The 22,738-nt window shown below is 35.6% G+C and overlaps 1 protein-coding gene across 4 annotated transcripts in view; it reads right to left on the bottom strand.

Annotated features, from left to right (window-relative positions):
* LOC129750959 (TBC1 domain family member 4) overlaps positions 1-22,738 on the bottom strand; it is a 74,398-nt gene that overhangs the window by 15,146 nt on the left and 36,514 nt on the right. For 3 of the 4 annotated variants that reach the window (XM_055746178.1, XM_055746180.1, XM_055746181.1), the window contains 3 exons: positions 15,692-16,240; positions 3,715-3,965; positions 3,398-3,535 (listed from right to left, as the gene is read on the bottom strand). In XM_055746178.1, coding sequence (XP_055602153.1) covers positions 3,398-3,535; positions 3,715-3,965; positions 15,692-16,240 — 938 coding nt within the window. The remainder of the gene's footprint in view (positions 1-3,397; positions 3,536-3,714; positions 3,966-15,691; positions 16,241-22,738) is intronic. The other variant, XM_055746179.1, reaches the window with a different exon arrangement.

Genomic DNA, 22,738 nt, shown 5'->3' with positions numbered 1-22,738 from the left:
TTCAAGGATGGACTGAGGAAAATTGAATAAAATTTGGATGAATTTTTGAGGGCGTTGTATAGCCTGTTCAAAAACATTCCACTTAGAATGGCAGATTATACTGCAGTAACAGGTTCAACTATATTTCCGTTAAAATTTGGTGACGTTCGCTGGGTGGAAAATGAACGCGTTGCAGAACGTGCTGCCAAAAAGCTACCGTACCTCAAACGGTTGGTCGACGAGCTAAAAAAAACAAGAGGAGAAAAAGGTTAAGGAAAACCATCCAAATTTTATGCGGAGTTTTCCATCGATTTCCTGGTCGAAGGTATTCGACATTGTTGCCAAAGCAGTAGATGATAACTTGCTGGGACCAAAATTGAGTTTTTTTTGTTACGGCCGCTTCGACTGTTGAGTCCTTTTTACCCGAGTAACAGACAGAAGCACCGATGGTTCCGTTTCTCTTCGATGATTTAACCGGGCTTGTAAGAGCATTGATGGAGGAAGTTGTAAAGCCTGAACGACTAAACGTAAAATCAAAAACAATTATTGGAATTGAACTCTCAGAAATAAATCTTCTACCTCCTGGAAGCGTAGAAATTTGATTCTATAATAAGGTTGCCAGAATTTTTTCCACTCCCATCCGGGCCTAGCAATTCCGGGCATTTTTTCAAGAAAACCTGGCAAAATCCGGACATGGATTTCAATTTTTCAAATCCAAAAACCGGGAAAAAACCGGGCAACATTTAGGTGTTATTATATATAAAAGCAAAGAAAAAATGCAAAAAAAATGAAAATAATATTTTATTAATGTAATTGCAGACTTCCAAAAAGTTTTTGGAACACTTAAATATTTAAAGATTCATAAAAGTAAATCAGTGAAATTATTTGAAACAACCGTTGAAAATTTCCCCACCGCTAATCGATTTTGCTGAAACTTAATCAAAAACTTTGATTTTTTTTTTAGTTTCTTTGTGAAAATTGTGAAAAAATCCGTCCAATATCCGGACTTTTTTCACGATATCCGGGCAACCGGGCCGGACCGGACTTTCTCGAAATTTTGCATCAAATATCCGGACAAACCCGGATAAATCCGGGCAATCTGGCAAGCTTATTCTATAATAAATCGGCAATTGAGAAAGCAAAAGAGTCTGGTCATGTTTCCGATAAGGATATCCTTGTATTCAGAAATACCTGTCGTTCGTTTTACTGTGGATTTTTTGAATAAAATGGCTATACGATCTCCCTTGACTTGTTCCATCACTCGGTATTTATCGTGCGTTAATCCCGATGTGATCTATCTATCAAATATTGCCAAAAAACGTTTAGACCTGTGTCTAGAAGTACATGTTGACAAGCAACACTTAAGACACTGTGCAATACCATCAATAAAAACATCATTTCGGGATATCGAAGAAAAACACAACGATTGGACATTTTTTGGATTTAACTTATTGGCGAATCGAAAAAGGAGTTCTTCAATTTGACGACCTTATTGAAGAAAATTCTAATTTTGTCTCATGGCAATGCGACGATGGAAAGAGGCTTTTCCGTAAACGCGAAATGCCTAGTTAAAAACCAAACCGAGGAGAGTCTGACAGCCCAACGTATCGTATTTATAAGACGGAATCAACATATCAGGGGGAGTTACAGCTATAACGGTAACGAAGTCGTTAATCCAGTATGCCCGCAATTCTCACTCGAGATATGTTGAGGCCTTAAAAACAAAAAAAAATAGGAAAATCTGAAAAAAACTAGCGAAAAGGAAGCGAGAGGCAGAAAAGGAGGCTAAGGAACTGGAAGCGAAAAAATTGAAGGTGCTTTCCGACGCTCAGAGAAAGGCAAGCTTGATGGGCGAAATAATTAAAATACTTAAAAATATATGAGATACAAATAAAATTGAAAAATAATAATCAAACAAATTTTATTAATAAACCCTTTTTCTGTTGTTTAATATTTTCGAATCGAGTGACATAGTTTAAAAATTAAAAAAAACCCTGATTATCAATCTAATGATTTGTAGGTTAATTGGTAAACATAACTGAAACATAAACCATTACATTTACCACTTAAAGAAAGATTAATCGATTTTCGTTTATATGGTTTCAAAAATAAATATTCGGAATTTTGTTTGGTTTTCTGTTGTATAAAACCGGGAATTTCGTGAGACCATGCGGGAAAAAACGGGAAAAATGCGGGAAATCAAAAATTGATTTTGAGTGGCCACCCTGAAAATATCATTACATCTTCTTATAGAGCTCATTTTACTGTGATACTTTTCCGAAGACACCTTAAAAAATAAAATTCAAAACTAAAAAGATATCGTACGAGACCCAATGGTCATGTTTGTTCGTTAGTTTTTTTGTTCGTTACATAATTTTAACAGGTAGACTACCCAATCAGTATTTTTAAAAGACGTATTGTGCATTATAAAAAAATCAGAAACTTCGTTGGTTGACTGGCAGCAAATCACAGACTTCCAACAATTTTCCTCGGCTCATGTTAGTTTTAGTTGGTCAATTTCCTCTTGAACTCCTGCTCGTCGAATGTGTTGATGGTTTGTCGAAATCGGGATCGGATACATTGTTCGGAAAGATGATACAGCGATACAAGATAATGTTTTTTAAGAATGGTGTCTCATATTTATTCTACACCAGATCAGTTTCGTGAAAAAATCGAGACAAATCGGCGTTTGATGTGTGAATCTTGAAAATCCTTGTCTAAGAATTCTCGCATTAAGCCTCAGAGCCATGTAAACAACATTTGTAACTATTTGGATACTTTATATGCTGTTTGAAACCCAATTATAAAGTTCGCGGCAATTGGTCAATACATTATGTTTGTTGTATTTTGGTTTTGGTAGTTCGGAACACTAGTTTTTGATTCGAATTCCATCAGATTATTTCACATAAAACACATTCGAAAAAACCCAAAAATTGTATCTATTTTTTATGTTTCATTCCTTCCTTATTTGGTGTAAAATGAATAAATGAGTGAAATCACCTAAATATAAACTGGAAGAAACGTAAAGCAGTTTTTTTGTATGTCAGCAGTTATGTTCAAGTTGTAAATTATTGTGATAAAATAGCCAAGGCGTTGTGAAGCTTCATATACAAAGTTTAGATGATTTTTTTTAGTAAAAAAAACAGAAAAATAGAAAAAAATGTATTTATATAAAAATGGAACGAGATTGAAATGGTAATAACATGGGAAAATGAAAAGAAAATTAGTGCAATATGTTGTTTATATGATAAAATAACATTGTGAAGTGTGAAATTTTATTGTTTCAACATTGACAACAAACGAGCAAAGCTGTTAAGGCAATACCGTTTTTGTAATTTATTTGTCATGCAAGGCTATGTGCAAAGCATTCTAAGTTGTTCTAAGCAGGCTTCGGAAAAAAGAACTCAGCCTAACTTACTCCTCGTCAGATGGCACTTTTGATAAATCTTTTTGGCGGTACGGTTGCAATGATATCGATCTTTGCAAACATTCCCCCGCGTTTCCGCCATCGTTATTGTTTTCACCATCTTGTTTTTCCTCTTTTGTGGGATTAGTTCTAAAGGTGCGTGGGTGATAACAATAGGGGAAAATTGCCAATAAAGGTAAATGGAATCAGTGGAGAAAAGTTGTGACGTTAAAACTTTATAAACCTCACAAGATCGGATTTTTTTTGTCAATCTTAAACGTAGGTGTACCAAAATGAAATGTAAACTTTTATCACCAGTCGATACTTACACTTTTTTGGATGGAATTTCAAACTGACTAACTCGACGGCCCCGAAAAACTTCGGCAGCTTCATCTGATGCCGCCGTAAGCAGCGTCGGTTGAGAGTTTTCCTTATTTTCATTGACACTGTCCTCGGCGCTTCTCTCGATTGTTTCGCTGGACTCGCTGATTCTGTTTAGGGGAACCGTCGGGGGCACTAAGAGGGATGCTCCTTGGCTGAGGATTGCGCCAGAGCCGTCCGTTTCCTTTGTTTCGGCGTTCTGAAATGAAAAAAATGTTCAGATACTTTTTTATTTAAAAAAAAAAAAAATTTAACCCTTTAACGCATAGTGTTGTTTTAAAACAACACTAATCAAAATTCAAAAATTCACAAAAAATATTCTAGAAATTAGAAGAAATTAGCTCATGGTATTTTTATTACGACATTTCAATGTATGTGAGAGATATCAAACAAAGTATGCGAAAAAATTGCGAAATCAAATTTATTTATTTTTTTGGAAAAAGTAATTTTTGGAAAATCGCTGTTAATTCTTCAGATTGGCAAATTCTAACAATTTTTTTAATCTCAATCAATCACAAACACCTTCCTGCACAAAATTAACAAGGTTTTCAAGAAATAAGCAAAACCGTATTGAAATGAACTAAGCATTTCAAAAATTATTTTTCAACTTTGATGGGCCATAACTTTTATAATACTCAAAATAACGACTTCAAACCAGTTGAATTTTGTTATTCGAATCAAAATATTATTATAAAAAAATGGATTTTTCTTAAAATATTAAAAGTAAAATATTATCAACGTAGAACTATGTCTTTCAGCAACATTATAAGGGAGCGAATTGAAATTTGCGACATATCTCGCGTCACGAAAATAGCTTCATTACCGGACATCATATCTGAAGGATTATGACGTGATAGATTTTTATTTCTCCTGCCTACGAAAGGTATAGAAGAAAGGGATCGTCCGTCGAATCGGTTTCGAAAGGGATAATTAAGCCCATTGGGCTTAGTTTTCCGAAAAAAAAAAACGATTTTAGTCTTAGTTTGCACGTCGAGCTGAACGGCAGTTCGACCAGCTTGAGGCCGCAGACAGCAGAAAAGATCAGTGGCGGAGAGTCTATGACACGATATTATTTCATTATTGCGGTATTATTGCATCTTACATGTAACATTAGACTGAGTCGATTTGGGGTCATTTTTGAATTTCTCAAACCCTGGGGTCTAAAGCTTCGTCTTGGTCCAAAACTCATCCATGATTTTTGGTAGAATTTTTAAGTAACGTTTACATGAGTAAATTTGAACTTTTAGGTTTGTATGGGAATATTGAATATTTTGTACTGAAAAATCAACATCGTTAATGTCTCTTCTGTGGAACCGAGCCAGCTGACAGTTTTTATGCCAATTTATAAAATTCCTAAGGAAAATTTACCGCTGAACAACTTTGTCCAAGGCTGTTACTTCGTATCTTATTAGTCAAAAAAAAAATTAGCTGTTTAACAGAGGTATGTCTTTTCGCATTGATAAACGACAAATTCAATTGACATCACTGCTGGAGCCTCGTGAAGTATTGCAAGAAAAGTAGTCATGCAATACCTCGCTAGGCACCCTGCAGGGATGTCAATTGAATTTATTGTTTATCAATGCGAAAAGACATTCCTCTGTTAAACAGCTAATAACTTTTTTGCCTAATAAGATACGAAGTAACAGCCTTGGACAAAGTTGTTCAGCGGGAAATTTCCCTTAGGAATTTTATAAATTGGCATAAAAACAGTCAACTGGCTCGGTTCCACAGAAGAGACATTAACGATGTTGATTTTTCAGTACAAAATATTCAATTTTCCCATACAAACCTAAAAGTTCAAATTTACTCATGTAAACGTTACTTAAAAATTCTACAAAAAATCATGGATGAGTTTTGGACCAAGACGAAGCTTTTGAGACCCCAGGGTTTGAGAAATTCAAAAATGACCCCAAATCGACTCAGTCTAATGTAACATATGATCGCATGTAGCTTGGACGTTGCATGGTCGAGTTATGGGGATTTTTTTTTATTATCTGACAATTTGCGCCGGGGGTCTTCAGATTTTCTCCAAAATTGAAAATTTGGTTCATTTTTGTGACTTAAAAACACATGTATTTTTTCAGATTTCTAACATTTTTATTTTTTGAGTTAGCTTCGGTTAGATTTTTTTGTAAATAAAAAATAACCATTTTTCAAAGCTACATAACTCTGTTGTTTCTCAACGGAAATTATAAAATAGCACATCAAAATGCATTGAAATTTTATCAGCTTTCCAAATAGAATAGTTGAAAAAAATTAAATAATTACCTTCAACATGAAAAGTTGTAAATAAACTTTAAATGGCGTCTAAAAGTACCGTCTGCACCACCGAATATTTTGCAAAAAATACCATTGTATAGCTCGATTCATGATGCAACTTTCATCTGAAGACACCAAAGTGGGCCATTAACACCTTGAAGAGTTATGAAAGAAATAATGACAATAAATCTCTTTTTTTGCATCGAAAACAAACAATGGTGGAACAACTGCGCTCACATATGGAGATAGTGTGCACTTCTAACAACATGGAAACAAAAGAACTTACCAAAGCAGGTAAAAAACACTACTTTTTCGTGCTTTGTAGAGTGTTTGCAGCAAAACTAACTTTAAATTTTAACCGAAATTCTGAGTATCGTATTGTTTAAGTGATATAACTAATATGGGAATGTTGCTTTTACAACCTGTTCATATACTATGTAACTTATTAATTTTTCGATCAAAGATCATTGTGAAGCATAATCAATGCCAATAGTAGAAGGTTCAGTCCCTGTGATTGGGATCACAAAAATGTGATTAAAAAAATGAAATATAGACGTGCTTTACATAGTTTTTATATCGGGAGCTAAGCACTGGACACCAAAATCCTTTCCCATTGATCAAAAAAGTATGAGAAAGTGGCAAATGTTGTAGAAATAATCAAAAAGCTCAGTATGGCCAGCCCAGGCTGTAAAATGATGAAAATATGATACTTTTACCGTATTCGTTTTCTACATTCGCCCAGTTTTGAGGTTTACCATACTAGAACGAACATAATTCGTCGTCAGTGTTTTGTTACCTCGATCGCTCACACACGAATCTTCAGTGTTCCACCGTCCATTTTAAATCAAATCTGGGGAATTACGGATGCAAAACCTAGCGCATAAACTTCTAAAAATGACAGTAAAATGTGCATAACTTGTTGTGACCTGGTGCAAAACTGGGTATAAACGAATACGTTAATAGATTTTTGGATATAACATGAAGTCAGTTAAGCTGCAACAATCTACCGCCCCTTCTTTCATGACAGTCCCATATATATATAGTGCTGTTTTGGAATATATTTTCAAACTGTGACCACCACTTTCAGCATAAACGAAAATCGTTTCTAGGTTGTCATAATAAATCGTTAGGCCTGAAATTTTCGAAATTGGCTTATTGGTAAGGTCGAGAGCACCATTTTTATTCATTATTTGAAACCTTTTTCGAATCTACTAGCATAACAGTCCCATACAAAATATATTTTTCTCGCCAAGCTACTTTCTAAGACTTAAATTTGATCATTTTTGAACTTCTAAATGCAATTGTCAGAAAAAGAAACATACTTTTGCGAAAAAATATCATGAATTCCACATTGTAAGTTGAATCTTTTTACGATTTTTGATTGCATCCGATAGTTTTTCGCTTAGGAAGTCATTCCTAAGAAAGTCAGACCTGCCTTCGAAAACTAGTGTGCATCATTCGACATCAAGTGAGATAAAAAAATGTTTAAATGATTCAAAGCAATAAACCAAAGACTATTTCGCCGAAAGAAACATTGAAAAGTTACCAAATCCGTGGTATTTCACATATGGAACTGTTATTCAGGTATATTTCATATAGGACAGCCACGAATGGATATTTTTTTTCGAAATTTCTAGAACAAAACCTCTTTTTTTTGTCTTTTATGTTGAAGCCTTATGTTGACCAAAACTGACAAAAATTCATATGAGACTGTTATGCGAGTAGGGGCAGCCTGAAAAGGACGAAAAAATAGTGTTTTTTACCAGCTTTGGTAAGTTCTTTTGTTTCCATGTTGTAAGAAGTGCTTGCTATCTCCATATGTGAGTGCAGTTGTTCGACCATTGTTTGTTTTCGATGCAAAAAAAGAGATTTATTGTCATTATTTATTTCATAACTCTTCAAGGTGTTAATGGCCCACTTTGGTGTCTTCAGATGAAAGTTGCATCATGAATCGAGCTATACAATGGTATTTTTTGCAAAATATTCGGTGGTGCAGACGGTACTTTTAGTCGCCATTTAAAGTTTATTTACAACTTTTCATGTTGAAGGTCATTATTTAATTTTTTTCAACTATTCTATTTGGAAAGCTGATAAAATTTCAATGCATTTTGATGTGCTATTTTATAATTTCCGTTGAGAAACACCAGAGTTATGTAGCTTTGAAAAATGGTTATTTTTTATTTACAAAAAAATCTAACCGAAGCTAACTCAAAAAATAAAAATGTTAGAAATCTGAAAAAATACATATGTTTTTAAGTCGCAAAAATGAACCAAATTTTCAATTTTGGGGAAAATCTGAAGACCCCCGGCGCAAACCCGTCAGATAATAAAAAAAAATCCCCTTATGTCACATTGTCTGATTGTGTTGCATGGTTAGGTTATGTCGCATGATCAGATTATGTTGCATGGTCGGATTGTGTTGATTGGTTGGATTATGTTGTATGTTTGGATTATTTAGTATGGTTGAATTATGTAAGATAGATGGATGCATGGTCAGATTATGTCATTTTATGCCACATGGACACTTTATGACACATGTAGAAATTGACGAATATAGACCATTAGTTGATCAATTTCAATAGAGTATAAAAGCCATACAAGAAATACATACATCGCGCATCGGGATGAATCATCCAAACGGATGAAAATCCTTGCAAAAAAAAAAAAAAAAAAAAACATACATCGCGCATTGGCAAGAGAAAAGTGTCGTAGTCCTACGTTTACTTTCCGGCTGTAGCTAAATTACAACCCTCTCAATTTTTGTCCATTCTAGTAACAACCTACGTTACCCAACGAAATTGAACGCTTGAAACCAATTGCCCACCCCTTAGAACTCCCACATACAAATCTGATGCACAATTACGACAATATCACTAAAACAGCGAAAAGTTCATTTGGACGGCCCTTTTGGCCGACAAATGATCCAAAATTTGACCCCTGACATCAATTTCCCATCCCTTAACACTAGAAGGACCGGCAAATTGAATATACCTATTCGGACCGTGACCAAAATGACTGGTAAAGGGGAAATTTTTTATATCACAATATTTTTAAGTTTTTCTTTTGAAATTATTTTGTTATTCATTCGATAACATTTTTGTTATAAAATGGAAATATTTTTTCACCATGGGTGCACGGAATCACCTCATTTTGGCATAGTTGACGAATGTGTGTATGCCAGAAAATGAATATTTCAAATAATAATCAAAAAATTAAAACACATTATCAATCTCATTATAAAATCATGTTAGATGGCTATGGGTATTGGCCATGGATGCCCGGTTTCACTTCAATTTTGTTTTAGTAGATATTTTCTAGCATCCATCGCTCTGAAATTTTTCAACGCGTTGCCTATAAATTATACCTGATATTGTAGGTTTTGAAGCATATTTTTTCTATAAGTAGAGCAATTTATCATGGGTGCACGGATTCACAGCCATTCATCCAAAATCAATTTTTATGCACGCAGGTAAAGAATAAAGGCTTTTATAGATTCAAATGAAAATTTGTGTTATATACATGGTTTTTCACTATGGGTGCACGGATTCACCGCGTTTTAATCAAATTTTGGATTTTTTGCAAATTTTTAAAAAGCATTTTTACAAATCTTAACTAAACCAAAGTCGAAACCATATCTTTTATGTTGAAACATAATGATTAAAATAACGATTTTTATTTTAAGTTTCGTTTTTTCATTCCTGGAAAAAATATTTCAATTATATCTTGCAATAATATTTTTTTTATTTATTATTAAAAAACAGGTTTTTGCAATCGTATATTTGGTTCGATTCCCGGTATCGGCAAGAAAACTCTTAGGTTCAAACACCATAAGTTGCCGACAGGTAAGATGTGTTTCCTCTTATAATAAGAATATTCAATACGAATGTTCAATCAGTTGCCAGCTGGCCAGGTATATACACGGGTGCCGGAATACCAGTAAGTGAACTTGCATCGGAAATTTGTCGAACCTAATAATCTAAGAATGCATGTGAATACATACTTACGCAGAAACTGCGGTGAATCCGTGCACCCATGGCGGATAACCAACATATAAAAAATATTCCGTGCACCCACGTTGAAATATCATTGAAGTTATTCAGTTTGATAGCTGATGTCTTCAAATTTGAATAAATAAGTACACAATTTATAATAATTTTACTCATTCTAGTTTAGTCTAAAACATATTGATCACCTAAAACTACTCGATTATTCGAATGGAAATGTATTGAATCTAACTTAACTTTTACAAATCTTGATGAAATTTCCCCAAATTTTGACAAAAAGTTCTATTATAGTTGGGCAACAAAACAGACCAAAAAATTGGGAGTCAAGAGCTTGAAGCGCCACACAGCGGCCAATCCGAGAACTTTTTCTACAAATCTTCATGACTTCGCATCGAAAATCAATAATTTAATAACGAATGACACACTTCTGACCACCATAAATCAACTAGGGCTCATTGTCTTGAATATAGATTGCAAATGAAACTAAAAGCAAGCGAAAAATATATATCTTGTTTGAGTTATAGGGTTGTGAATTTTACCAGTCATATTGACTGGTCACGGTCCGAGTGTCCATGGCGAAATTTTTCTCGCTTATTAAAGTAGCAAGTGAAATAAAAAATACACAGTTTTGTAGAGATTCAAAATTCATGAAAAGTCGTATTTTTTGCGAATTTTTTAAAGCGAAGTATTTAAAAGCTATTCAACGAACAAAGTGTCCCACCAGTCATTTTGACTGGTGCGGTCTTTCTAGTGTTAAAACCCCAATGTACAAATTTTCATCTCAATCTTATGTATAATAACGTCGATATCGCAAAAATAGTGAACTGATAGTATGGACGCCCCTTTTTGATGACCCCTGAAATTGATTTTTCGTTCCTGAAAACTTCCAGGTGTTAATTTTCATCACAATCCAATGTATAAAAAACGCTAATATCGCTAAAACAATATTTGTCTTGCAATGACGACCCCCTTCAAAAGGGGTCATTCGAAAATCTGAAAACATTTTTCATCATTCCTGGTCCTAATGAGCATCCATGCCAAATTTTAGCTCTCTAGGTCTTAAGACGGCTTTGTCTCTAGAGGACAAAAAAAAAACAAACATACAGAAATTGTTTTTTTACCTACATAGGGTCAGTTGCCCTGCTTTGGACCCTTTAAGCGGTGGTTTATATTAACCCATGTTTACACGAAAGGGTGTTTTGTGGTTTTTAGGAAAACCAATCGTTGTTAATGGTCTTATCTGCAAGTTTCAATGAAAATTTTCATCCTTGGTTTTGCCGTTTTTGATAGATTTACAAAGATATGGAAAATCAAAATTGGCCTACTTTGAACCGTTCCTGTTCTGGTACTAGACTTGTACTCTTCATCTAGATTTAAGATCTAGTAAAAAGATGGATTTAAAAAAAACATCAAAATTCTAATCAAATATTTTTTTTAATTTTATTTTGAAAAATACCATGAACTAATACTAGGGATTTTTAACGATTCAAATAAACCCCTTAATTTCTGTTAAGAATATCGCAAGCTTTTCCCTCATAAGCATATTTCTCAGCAGCATAATAGTAAGAAGATTTTTTGTGTTAACTTGTGGTTTATTTAGGGGAAAATGTTCCCTAATGGGCCTGTCGGGTTAAATGCGCCTACGGCTGTTTGACAATATGGCTGACTAGACAGCATATCTAATTAATGATGCCTTCTGATGTGTATATAGTTTTTGTACACATATCCGATGTAATATTTGATTAAATCAGTATTCTGATAATAGGCGCATATAGCCCGCTTCTCCCCTACCTAAAGCCGACAAACATTGTTGGAAATGCTCAAATTGGAAACGCGACAATGGACCATTGTCGTAACTTTCGTTTACTGCCGACATTTTGGTGTCACAAAATAACCACAAACTTTTAAAAATATCGATTCGCAAAATAACCGCAAACTTTTTTTTTCCAAATCACCGCAAACTTCTTAAAGAACCTTTCGCTTGAAATATAGTTTACAGAATTTTTTTTAAATCGATTCGCACGCACTCAATTGTTTCATAGTCACGACATATAGGTTCCTCATTATGTCCTTATGAAAATTTGCACCTTAATTATTGGTTTTTATTGAAAAAAATGATATCTAGCGTAACATTTCAAAAGGGCGAAACTGCCAAATGTAAACAAATAGAGTTAACGGTCATTCTGGATGGACGCTGTTGCACTTTACCTAATAAACGCGGTTTCATCTAAAAATCAGTTGAAACTTTCTAAAAAAATTATAAAATTCAATTGGGCGAAACTCTCTGTTGATGCATTTTCTTTGGTACGTGAAATTACGCCTATTCAAAATTGGGTTATTTTTTTATTCGTGTAGGGCTAATAGGCGTAACTGAGTTGACCGTGTATGACAAAACGGCCTAAATAGTTTTTGCGTGTAGGACCAAAGGGCGGAATTCCAAAACTAAAATAAAAACGGCCGATCAATTGGGCGAAACTTACAGGCGTAACTGGAATCGAAAACAAAAAAAAAGCTAAACTCGAAAAACTCATCATTATTTGCATGGAAGTGTCTTGAAAATATGCAAACGAAATGAGTTCGATTTTCGGCATTTTAGGACTAAAGTAGGCTCTAGGTCTAAAGTAGGAGCAGTCACCCTATATAGATTAAGAACGATCGATGATCGGATAGGTTCAAAGCGTAAATGAGTGATTCTCGTAACACTGCTTAGTCCTCTATCTTGTAAAATAAGCTCACCAGTTTACATCCTCGTTTTGGCGGCTTGTAACTTTATTCGGATGCATCCAAAATTTTCTGGAACCCCTAATGAATTCATAAAATCTTAAATTTGGCATCATTACTTGTTCAGTCCGACCAGTCGACTGAAGTTGGAGAGAGCAATGAGGAATATACGTGACGTGAGAGTACCACACTGAGAGAGCAAGACGGCTGCTTTAACACGTTCGTCGCCCAAAAAAAATCTCAGAGCATGAAAGTAAAGCGAGAGAGCTTCAGATTTACAACGCGTGGCAGAACTGAGCGGCAACCTTGCTTAAGAGAGCCGTCACCCATATATGGGTGACGTGGCGACGAACGTGTTAATGCGCCTGGAGTCAGTCATAATCAAATCGTCAGACCGTCAAGATGAGACGGAGGAAAAGTGTATATATAAAGTGTAAATAGTAGAAATAAGTGAATAGAGAATAAAAAGAAAGTAAATAGAAAGAGTGTCTTGTTCTTCTTTGCTGCTTCGTTTCGTCGCCTTGCTCCCGGGTCCAGCCGCCACAATCGGCTCTTTTCAGAGCCCCCCATCCGAAAGAGTTTTGGATCTCGGTCAACCAGGCGATCGAGATCCCCCCGAGCCTTGGCGTCATGAGGACCTGCCTCCACTGATGGGACAACCATGCGTGGTTGTCTCTTGAGGTCCAATCCCACGAGGGGAGCGGACCATCAGTAAACTACCACTGAGCGCTCACAACGACCCGGCCTTGGCATCCAGGCAGCCAGTCTGCGGACCTGCCTCCACTGTTTGGCAACCACCAGGGGTTGTCAAAGCCCAATCCCAGAGGGGAAAGGGCAAGCAGTGGTAGTTTTGCCAAGCGCCGCACCCACAGTACACCTATGGCTTTTCATGGACACAACATTACTTTTTATGGACGCTCCCTGAAAACCCAGATAAAAAAACCTTGAGTATACATTCAGTATACATTTGACACTCCTCGCTTAAAATCGCCATATCTCGCTTGTTTCTCAATCGATTTGCACAGAATGTATAGTTTTGGAAAACCTGGTAATGTCACTCAGATATGATTTTCAAACAATAGTCAGCTACAACTATTCGTTTTTAAGTTATCAAAATCTTAGAAAAAAAAAAATGGAAAAAATATGTTTCGAACAAAAGACTATAGATAAAAAAAACTTTATTGTAAAAGAAAGCTGAAGTTAAAAGCTATATGTTGCGCACAAGGATATATTTTTGATTATTTTTTAAGATTTTTCGAATTTAGTTTTTTTTTATTCATGAGTAGTTGAAGCTGAATATTATCTGAGAATCATTTTAGAGTTACGTCACTACAGTGAAGTCACTAAAGACAATAAAAGGAGCTCCATGACAACGACACGTCGCGAAGCAGGATAACTTATTATCCTATTATTATATATAGTTATTATCATATTTTTCTTTTTTTTTCTCTCGGACGTGCAATAGCGTGCGTAGACTCGCGCCACCTTCTCATGTCGCACTTTGCGACAATTGATAAATAAAATAAATTTTAAATCGGTGAAAAATAAAAAGGGGTGGTCGTTTAGCCGAATAGCTAGCGTGTCTGGTTTGCAATCAGACGATTGGGGATCGAGTCTCGCCGCCTCCAACTAGGTTAAGGAAATTTTGCAAGTGCACAGACGTTAAAATGAACACAAACACAAAGAAAATAGCACCGGCGAATAGAATCAGAAGAAGAAGAAAAATAAAAATAAAAAGTAATCCAAGTAATGATTTTTTTTCATATACATGGATATTAGACCGCTGCAAGCTTTGTATGGAAATTTCAAATTTTTACACCTCCCATAACTTTTTTTATGTTGTTTTTGTTGCCAGAAATAGCAATAAAAAATTTGGAAGCGATCTATCCAATCATGAATTAGCGCAACGAAATTTGTATGGGAAAACAACATTATTCATTCAAAAATCGCCAGAGATGTACTAAAAGTTCCAAAAAATATAACTCTGGATGAAAAATATTCCTTGATTCTTGTAGTACAATTCATGTGAACAAAGCAAACTTAACTTGTACCCCAGAAAGGATATTCGATGTTCTTAAAAAAAATCAAATTTTTTGCGTTTTTGACTGCTTGTTTGAATGCTGTGTAACCGTAGGATGAGAATAAAAAATCTCAAAAAACTGCTTTGAAATACCAGAAAATTTATCGATTTATTTAACCTTTCAACCATTTCATGAATTTATTAAAAAATTCTAGCAAGCAAAGTCTGCCATTTTTGAATACTTTTCAATGGATTCAGATTTTTTATTTTGAAATGGTTATAACTTTTCCATGAAACGCTTAGGTGCTTGTCATGTTAGAAAAAAACTGAAGCTTAAGAATAGGCAAAACCAAAAATTAAAGACCAACTTCATTTCAAGCTCATTTGAATTTTCTGGATGATTTAATGTGCCAAAATTTCTTCTTCCATACAAATTTTCATATAAAATTGAAACGCGTTGCGCTAACTCAAGAATCAACCAAATCATCTCAAATTTTACACTGATGTTTGGTGGCCCAAAAGGCATCGAAAAAACATATGGGAGCAATAAGTCATTTATTTTTTGGATTTTTTTTTTGGGGAAATTCAAATAAATCCCATAAGATCTTAGGCATTGGTAAAAATGCTAAGTACAATAGATCGATAATCATCATGGAATGAAAAATCAATTTAAAGAGGGTATGTAGGAGGACTCAAGAAATCATTTCATCGAGAAATTAGAAGTTATCAATTGAGGACCTATACGAAATACACAGACAGTGCAAAGTCGTTTATTCCACACCCCAGAACCTTCAGTTAGGATACTTTTTTTTACTCTCTGAAACTGTTGTCGTCTGATTTTGTCGCTCGACGCCTCCACCCAGAACGGAAACAAACGATGACGTTGATTTAATTACACGCTATCTATTATGCGCCACTTACCTTCCGCGCCGTTTCCAGTTGCTGCTTGAGCTTTTGTGCATCGTACGCCTTGAACTTGGGCAGAGCATCGTCTATGAAGGTGAACGGCACCCGTTTGTGTGACACTTTGATCTTGCCCACGTAGAGCACTTCGAAAAATTGTGAATTATTGGCCGATATGTCCGGCAGTGAGGTCAGGCTGGACGAAACGCTGACACTGTTTTGCATGTTGCCCGAGGCCATTCCGGAGGACTGATTCAAACCACCGGAATAGCTCTTAGAAGTGCTGAGGCGGCCTTGCGAAGATTGTTGCTGATGTTGATGCTGGATGCCATTGGCCGTGGACCCGTTCTGGGGATTCAATGTTGGGCTGCTGTCATGCTGGGCATGTCGCATCTGTTCCGAAAGTTTCAAATTAGACGCTGGGGTTGAGTGTATGCCCTGGCCGCGTAACGCTCGGTGGATATCGTTGGAATTCGCACTGGACGATACGATACTCTGGGGAATACTGCCGGCTGAACCGCCACCGATCGCTGCTGGATCTCGCATTTGTTGTAACAGCTCCGCCATCTGAAATAGGAAAAAAAAACACACATGAGAAGAGAGCCAGGCGTCAGTCAGTCAGTTGAGCCAAACTTCGTTCGTCAGTCAGGATAGTTTTTCATTTACGTGAGAACACGACTTAATTGGAGACAGCAGCGGTTATCTACACCATTTGAACCTGGCGAATATAAGCTTACTGTCTAAGTGAACATTAGTGAAGTGCTATTAACCCATTAGCGCCCAATATTTCTAATGTTTTATACTAGAAACTTGTTAAATATGAATCCAATAGACTTTAGTCAAAACTCCAAATTATTGTTTCAATGACGTTTAATTTTATTAATTTTTCCATGGTGTTTAATGGGTTAAAAAACTGTTTGCAGACACTGATTATCAACTGCTAATTATTGTGTCGCATCTTCAACGCAGGTATATAGAGGAAGCCTTTGACCAGTTGAGACACAGAGATGTGTTTATATTTTTCCCGAGCTTCTATCCTACAAAACACCACTAAACTTTGTAAGAGAAAATAATTGTCAAGTTAATCCTCCAGGTAGCCGGCGTGCGAGTGGAGATCGACAGTGTCGGTCGATTCGAAGTATTAAATATAGGAGCACGTGACTTAATGCGGCTATTGAGGTTGCGCATTGTAGCGATCAGGGTTGGTTCCTTGTTTATGAATGCGTTTCAAATTAGCTTGGAGTTGAAATGATTATTCGATTTCATCTTCAGTTAATAAATGTTATCGTTTTTTAAATGAATAATCTTGATAACTGTTTTGATAAATACATAATAGTTTCAACTTGTCTATACATAAAATAAAGGTTACAAATTTCAATTTTTTCATATGACGAAGAGTATTTGTGTGTTCTGAACCAAAGCAAAAATGGCACAAAAGTAAATACATTTTTTTCTAATCTGAAACACAAGGTCAGTCTTCAAGTTTTAATTAGACGTTATATGGTTGGGCAATCTGTTTGCAGAGTAGATCCTAACTTTTATATTCCAAAATAATGGAATCTGTTGGTTCAATCTGTTCCGAGTGCATATCGGTTGAATCACTTATACCAAGCTTCAGGATTTTGTTTTGATTTTATTACGAATGTTCCGCAGAAAGATCACGCTGGTATGAGTGACCTACTTTGTAGTTCGTTTTGTTTTTGTACAGCGTTGTTAGTGTTCTGTAACCACGCGCCAATACTGTGGCCGTGTGAGTCTATTTTAATGTTTTATGGTTCTAGCGACGCATGTTTATTTGAATGGCGATCTGTCCGAATGGATTTACCTTAATTTCAATAATCAGTTGAGTGTACTGCGGCTTACAATGCGTAGAAGATATAAAACAGGATGAATAACACAAGAGTGTTCAAATCCTAAAAAAAACAAACAAAAAAGCGTAGAAAATAATTAAAAACATTGTTTGAAAAGATGTTTGATGCGCTTATATGGAATCGCAAAAACAAACCATTCCAAAGCAAAGTTTAAAAATTTTACCCAAATCGTTTTAAAAAGCCTGTATCTTGCTTGCAAAATAATTGAGATGCTACTGATCACCAACTAGACCTGTCCAAATCTATACTAATTCCGTTTGAACTCGATGGCCTATGAACGTATGGCTCAATCTAGTACCTCGGAGTGATGACCGACCGGATTCAGTTCGAAAGTTTGGTCAAATTACGCTTTAAAAAGCCTCCAATGAAGGGTATTGTCAATTGTGACATAGACAAGCAGTGTATCCTGCGGAGATATAGCGGTGTGTTGTCAAAATGGCGGGTTATCAACGGATCTCGGATCGTCTCTTCGGAAGCAGCCAGCCTGACAGAATGGCAGTATGATCACATCAACACTTGGCATTGCCTCAAAAGGGGGGTAAGGTGATTTCATCGACAGGAATTATCTGAGTAGAGTGTGTCCGATACTACGAGTAAAACTACAAAGATAAAAATCTCCACTGTTGAGGAATACGAGCAATACCCTTTTTCAATGATTATAACTTCTCTGTATTGGATCTCATGAGAAAGAGGTAATTAACAATCAGGGAATTCCTTCGGAGTACAGACTCGCCACTTGGCGACCTACTAGTCGAGGTAGGATCATAAATCATAAATCAGTTGTAGGTAGCGAATGAAGTCTAAAGCCATAAATCCTAGGGTGTGTAACACAAGAAAAAGGAAGGAAGTAGACTGATACCATATGTCGGAGGCTGTCAAGTGGAGTGCATGGTTGGTCAGCACCTTTCAAATCCGACATCGCGCTGTAGAAATTGCACTGTTATCTGCTACGATGCAGAGCACCACACTTCCTCCCGAAATGCTCTACACTCGTTTCCGAGTACAGCCGAAGCCAAGTGCCAAGCGAAACCGGTGCCCCAATAGCAGCACTACTGTGTGAGAAGGAGAAATCCCGAAACATAACTGAAGTGTAGTTTTTTCCTTCTCTTTCCACCGCAGTAGGCAAACAGACAGCACGAAACGATATTGCTTCTTCTTTTCTTGTTGGGAAGGAACCAAACCAACTGAGTTGCTTTAGCGCTGCTCCTCTACACTTAATGTGCTGATTTTTTTCTCTTGCTCTCACCCTGGTGAAGCCTTCTCTGCTCTGAGGAATTTAGCAAAAAGCAATTTTTTTAACTCAATAAAAAATCTACGCTTAAAATACTTACTCCATATGCACAACAGCTGAATGCGCTGTAAATACTTTGGTGAAGATTTTTATATTTTTTGCAGAATTTTTAAATCAGTAGTTTTTCTGGAAAACTAATATTTAAAAAAAAAAATATTCATTTATGAGGAATTTCAACACTGCTGGGCAAGTGTTTTAGAACGAAAAGTTCACTGAGTTGCATTTTTCGAACCGCTCGGGGAGAAATGGACAACCATGATGGAGTGCGTCCATTCCCAAAGTTAAAGTACTGAGTCAAGACAAGATCTACGGCGTAGTGGATGACAGGGATACGATGCGTATGTGGATAGGATAAGTAAACCTCCGAAGAATGTTCAAGTAGCGTCGTTTCCTACAATTCGACGTTGAGCAAGTCATTTAAGCCGTGTTGTAAATAGGATGACGTCTAGGGATGTCTCCTGGTAAAGAATCAAGGTTAGGGTCTCAGGTGAACTTAAGGGATTTTGGGACTGAGTTTGAAAAAAGTATGCGCCTGCCGATGGGAGATACCAAGAATAAAGAAGAAATATTTCTAACAAAATTTTTTTTAAGTTTCATGAATTGTTGTAAGATTGCCTTTATTTCCTCTATAGAAAGTATTTCGATCAAACGAATGGTTTTTAAGATACACGCATTCGAAACTGTCCCATTTCTAAATGAACTTAGTTTTATGCATCAAATTGAGATAAAATTATGAACCTATACGGGATTTTTGGGACAGGTATTCGATTTCAGGTGTCCAATATTGGATCGGAGGTCAGAAAAAGGTTTCGTTCATATTTATTGTTCACCTTTTTCGCGGTAGTGTCGTGATAATCCATCGAATTATAATGAAATTTTGCAGTACGGGCAACTGATTTCAGGTGTCAAATTTTGGGCAAAAGGGTCGACAAAATAAGTCATCCGTATGTTGTTGCAATGATAACGTTATCATTTCTGATTTTGTATCAGACGACAGAAAAATAAGTCGTTTATATGAACTGTAGATTATTTTGTAATAATTTCGTTATTATGCATCCGAGCAAACGAAAATTTTTCTTATTTCGGTTTAAGGTATGTTATATGTATGTATGTTGGTAATCCACCATGGGTGCACGGATTCACCGCAGTTTCTGCCAAAGTATGGGTTCACATACATTCCTTAGATTATTAGGTTCGACAAATCTCCAATGCAGCGCGCCACCATACCCGGACCCCATGGCTTCGTATGAACTGTTATGTGGTGAATGTATTGCGTGTGTTGATGTAGGTATATTTTGGAAGAACGAATCAATCAGGTGGGCTAGTTTACTTACAGGTATTCCGGCATCCGTGTATAGAGCTGGCCAGCTGGCAACTTTTTTTTTTATTTTTTTTTTTTTTGGGATTTTAAACCAATTGGTTTATTCATCCCCGTAAGCCAGCTGGCAACTGATTGAACATTCCAATTATATAGTCAGTTATATAATGAAACACATCTTACCTGTCGGCCCGCTTATGAGATTCGAACCCAAAAGTTTTTCTTGCCGATACCGGGAATCGAACCCAGTACGCCTGGCGTACCAATACCAGACTCGTGCCAGCCTATCCACTAGACCACATCGGCGCTCATTTTTCTTATTTCGGTTTCAGGTTGATGAAAAACCATAAGGGTCGTTCACAATTACTCTTTCATATTTTATGCAATATCATCGTGAAAATGCATCTCAACCATCATTTAAACACAAATTTCTCATCACATATTAAAAGTTAAATGCGAAACAGAGTTCGCACGAGATCAGCTAGTACCTGATAAGAATCGTCAGCCATATTTCCCGATTTTAGCCGGACTTGCCCGGATACATAAAAAAATTGCAAAAGGTCCGGTTTGACCCGGAAACCCAAACTTCGTGGAAAAAAGCCTGGATTTGGCCCAGATTTATTCATTTTATTTGGCAAAACATCATCTGTTGCTAAAACAAGAAAAACTAAAATGGTGCCTTTTGAATATTTGAATCTTGCTAAATATCATAGAAAAGTTTTGTAAAAATAAACGATTTAAAACTTCTGGTGTGTTTCAACTTAAAAATAATGTTTGTAGTGTTCTTGTTCATGATTTAGTTTTAATGACTCTGGGGTGTTGCCTGAGTTTGTCTGGAGATTGCCCGGATGCCCGGTTTTGCCAGGTTTTTGAATAAATAATTTCGCCTGGCCCGAATACGTGTTGAAAAAAAATTGACAAGCTTAGTAAAGATACTCGGACGGTCAGATACATAGAAGACCTGTTTTACTTTATGCTATAGGTAGCGTGGCAATACACTGTTGCCTTATTTTGGGACTAAAATGAAATTGGTGAAGTAAAAACCCTGAACCACTTTTTGAATCACTTTGATTTTGGCGTATTATGAAAATTATTTTGTGTTTCAAGTATAGTGGAAAACCTTGTACTGTACGTTTGTATAAATTTTACGTAACCATTTTTAGATTAATGTGTGTTCTATAAACTTTTACTTAAAGCACAATAAACAAAAATTCAGTAAACAAACAAAGAATGCAAATCGATTTCTTAACACATTTCGGACCAAATACGAGACACCGCCAAACGGGGCATCATGCAACAGCAGGGTTCGATGCAAAATTAGTATACCACAACACTTATCCAATATTTATTTTAATATTAAGTTATACAGTTGCAGTTTCTCACATCGTGATTCGTGTTGATTCTCATAGAATAAATGACAGCGCATCAAATCGAGCAATATATTGTACAAATTTTTACATTTTTCGATGCCGTAAAAAACTTTACGATCTGATTGGCTCAATGATATCACATACAAACTTTGTATTGCTTTTATTATTCTATACCAACACTGTTGGTGTAAAATTATTTTCCGGACAATCACCAATTTTTTAAAATTCAATTAATTCAGTTACCAGTTTGGACTAAAATGCATCAAAATGCAAATCAAAGATTCACCTTTTAAATCTCGTTTCCATATGCTGGAATTTGATTGTTATACTTCACGAGTTTGATAATTTCAAAATTTTATCCATCTAAACCAGTGGTTTTCAAACATTTTTCCTTCACCGCCCCCTTTTGCTAAATTTTCGTGCTCAACGGCCCCCTGAGCGATTTTTGCAAAAATCCTTAGAAAAATTCCTAATTGGCATCGTTGCAGAACCATAAGCTTTTGAAATTTTATTATAGCATAATTGGAAACATTCAATGAAGCACATTTAAAAATTGTTATAATTGACTTGAGAAGACCGAAAAGCCAACGCATAACCATCAATTGTGGTAAGTAAAAACTCATAATTCATTCAATACCAAATTTTTCAGGACAATTACCTCAACTAGGAAACAAAAATATTATCAAATACAAACCGCTTATATAAGATTTGGTAAACAAACGTCTTATTAATTCAATTTGCCTTTTATTATTCACAAAATATTTACTGTTAAATCGGTGAAATAGCATGAAAAGTATAATACAGAGTATTATTTCTTGATAAAATAAATTTCAAACTTTTATTCTTGACCATTTAAGACTAAATTAAAAAACAGTTTCTTTCGTGAATCTAAAAAAAAATCATGGGTGCCAACTACTTAATTCCGAAAACTTAGAGAAAATTGAATATCTTTTGATGTTTAGTTATGAAAAATTGCCAAATTTCATTTTTAATCGATTGAATTAAAGATCAGCAAATCAGAACTATAAATAAAAGATCCTTTGACTTGTTTGCATTCTTCTTTTTGATTCCACAAATCTATGACCAAATCAGGAACTGCCATCCTAAATTTATGCTTTTTAGTACAACCCAAGATAAACTTACTAAACCAGATTAATATGCAGATCGTATACAAAATCTGTAGCAGTAAAAAAAATCTGTCTACTTATGATTGTG

The sequence above is a fragment of the Uranotaenia lowii genome, chromosome 3 (assembly GCF_029784155.1).
Source record: "Uranotaenia lowii strain MFRU-FL chromosome 3, ASM2978415v1, whole genome shotgun sequence".
Taxonomy (NCBI): Eukaryota; Metazoa; Arthropoda; class Insecta; order Diptera; family Culicidae; genus Uranotaenia; species Uranotaenia lowii.
The sequence above is the reverse complement of the archived record's forward strand: the minus strand, read 5'-3'. Positions and strand labels throughout refer to the sequence as shown.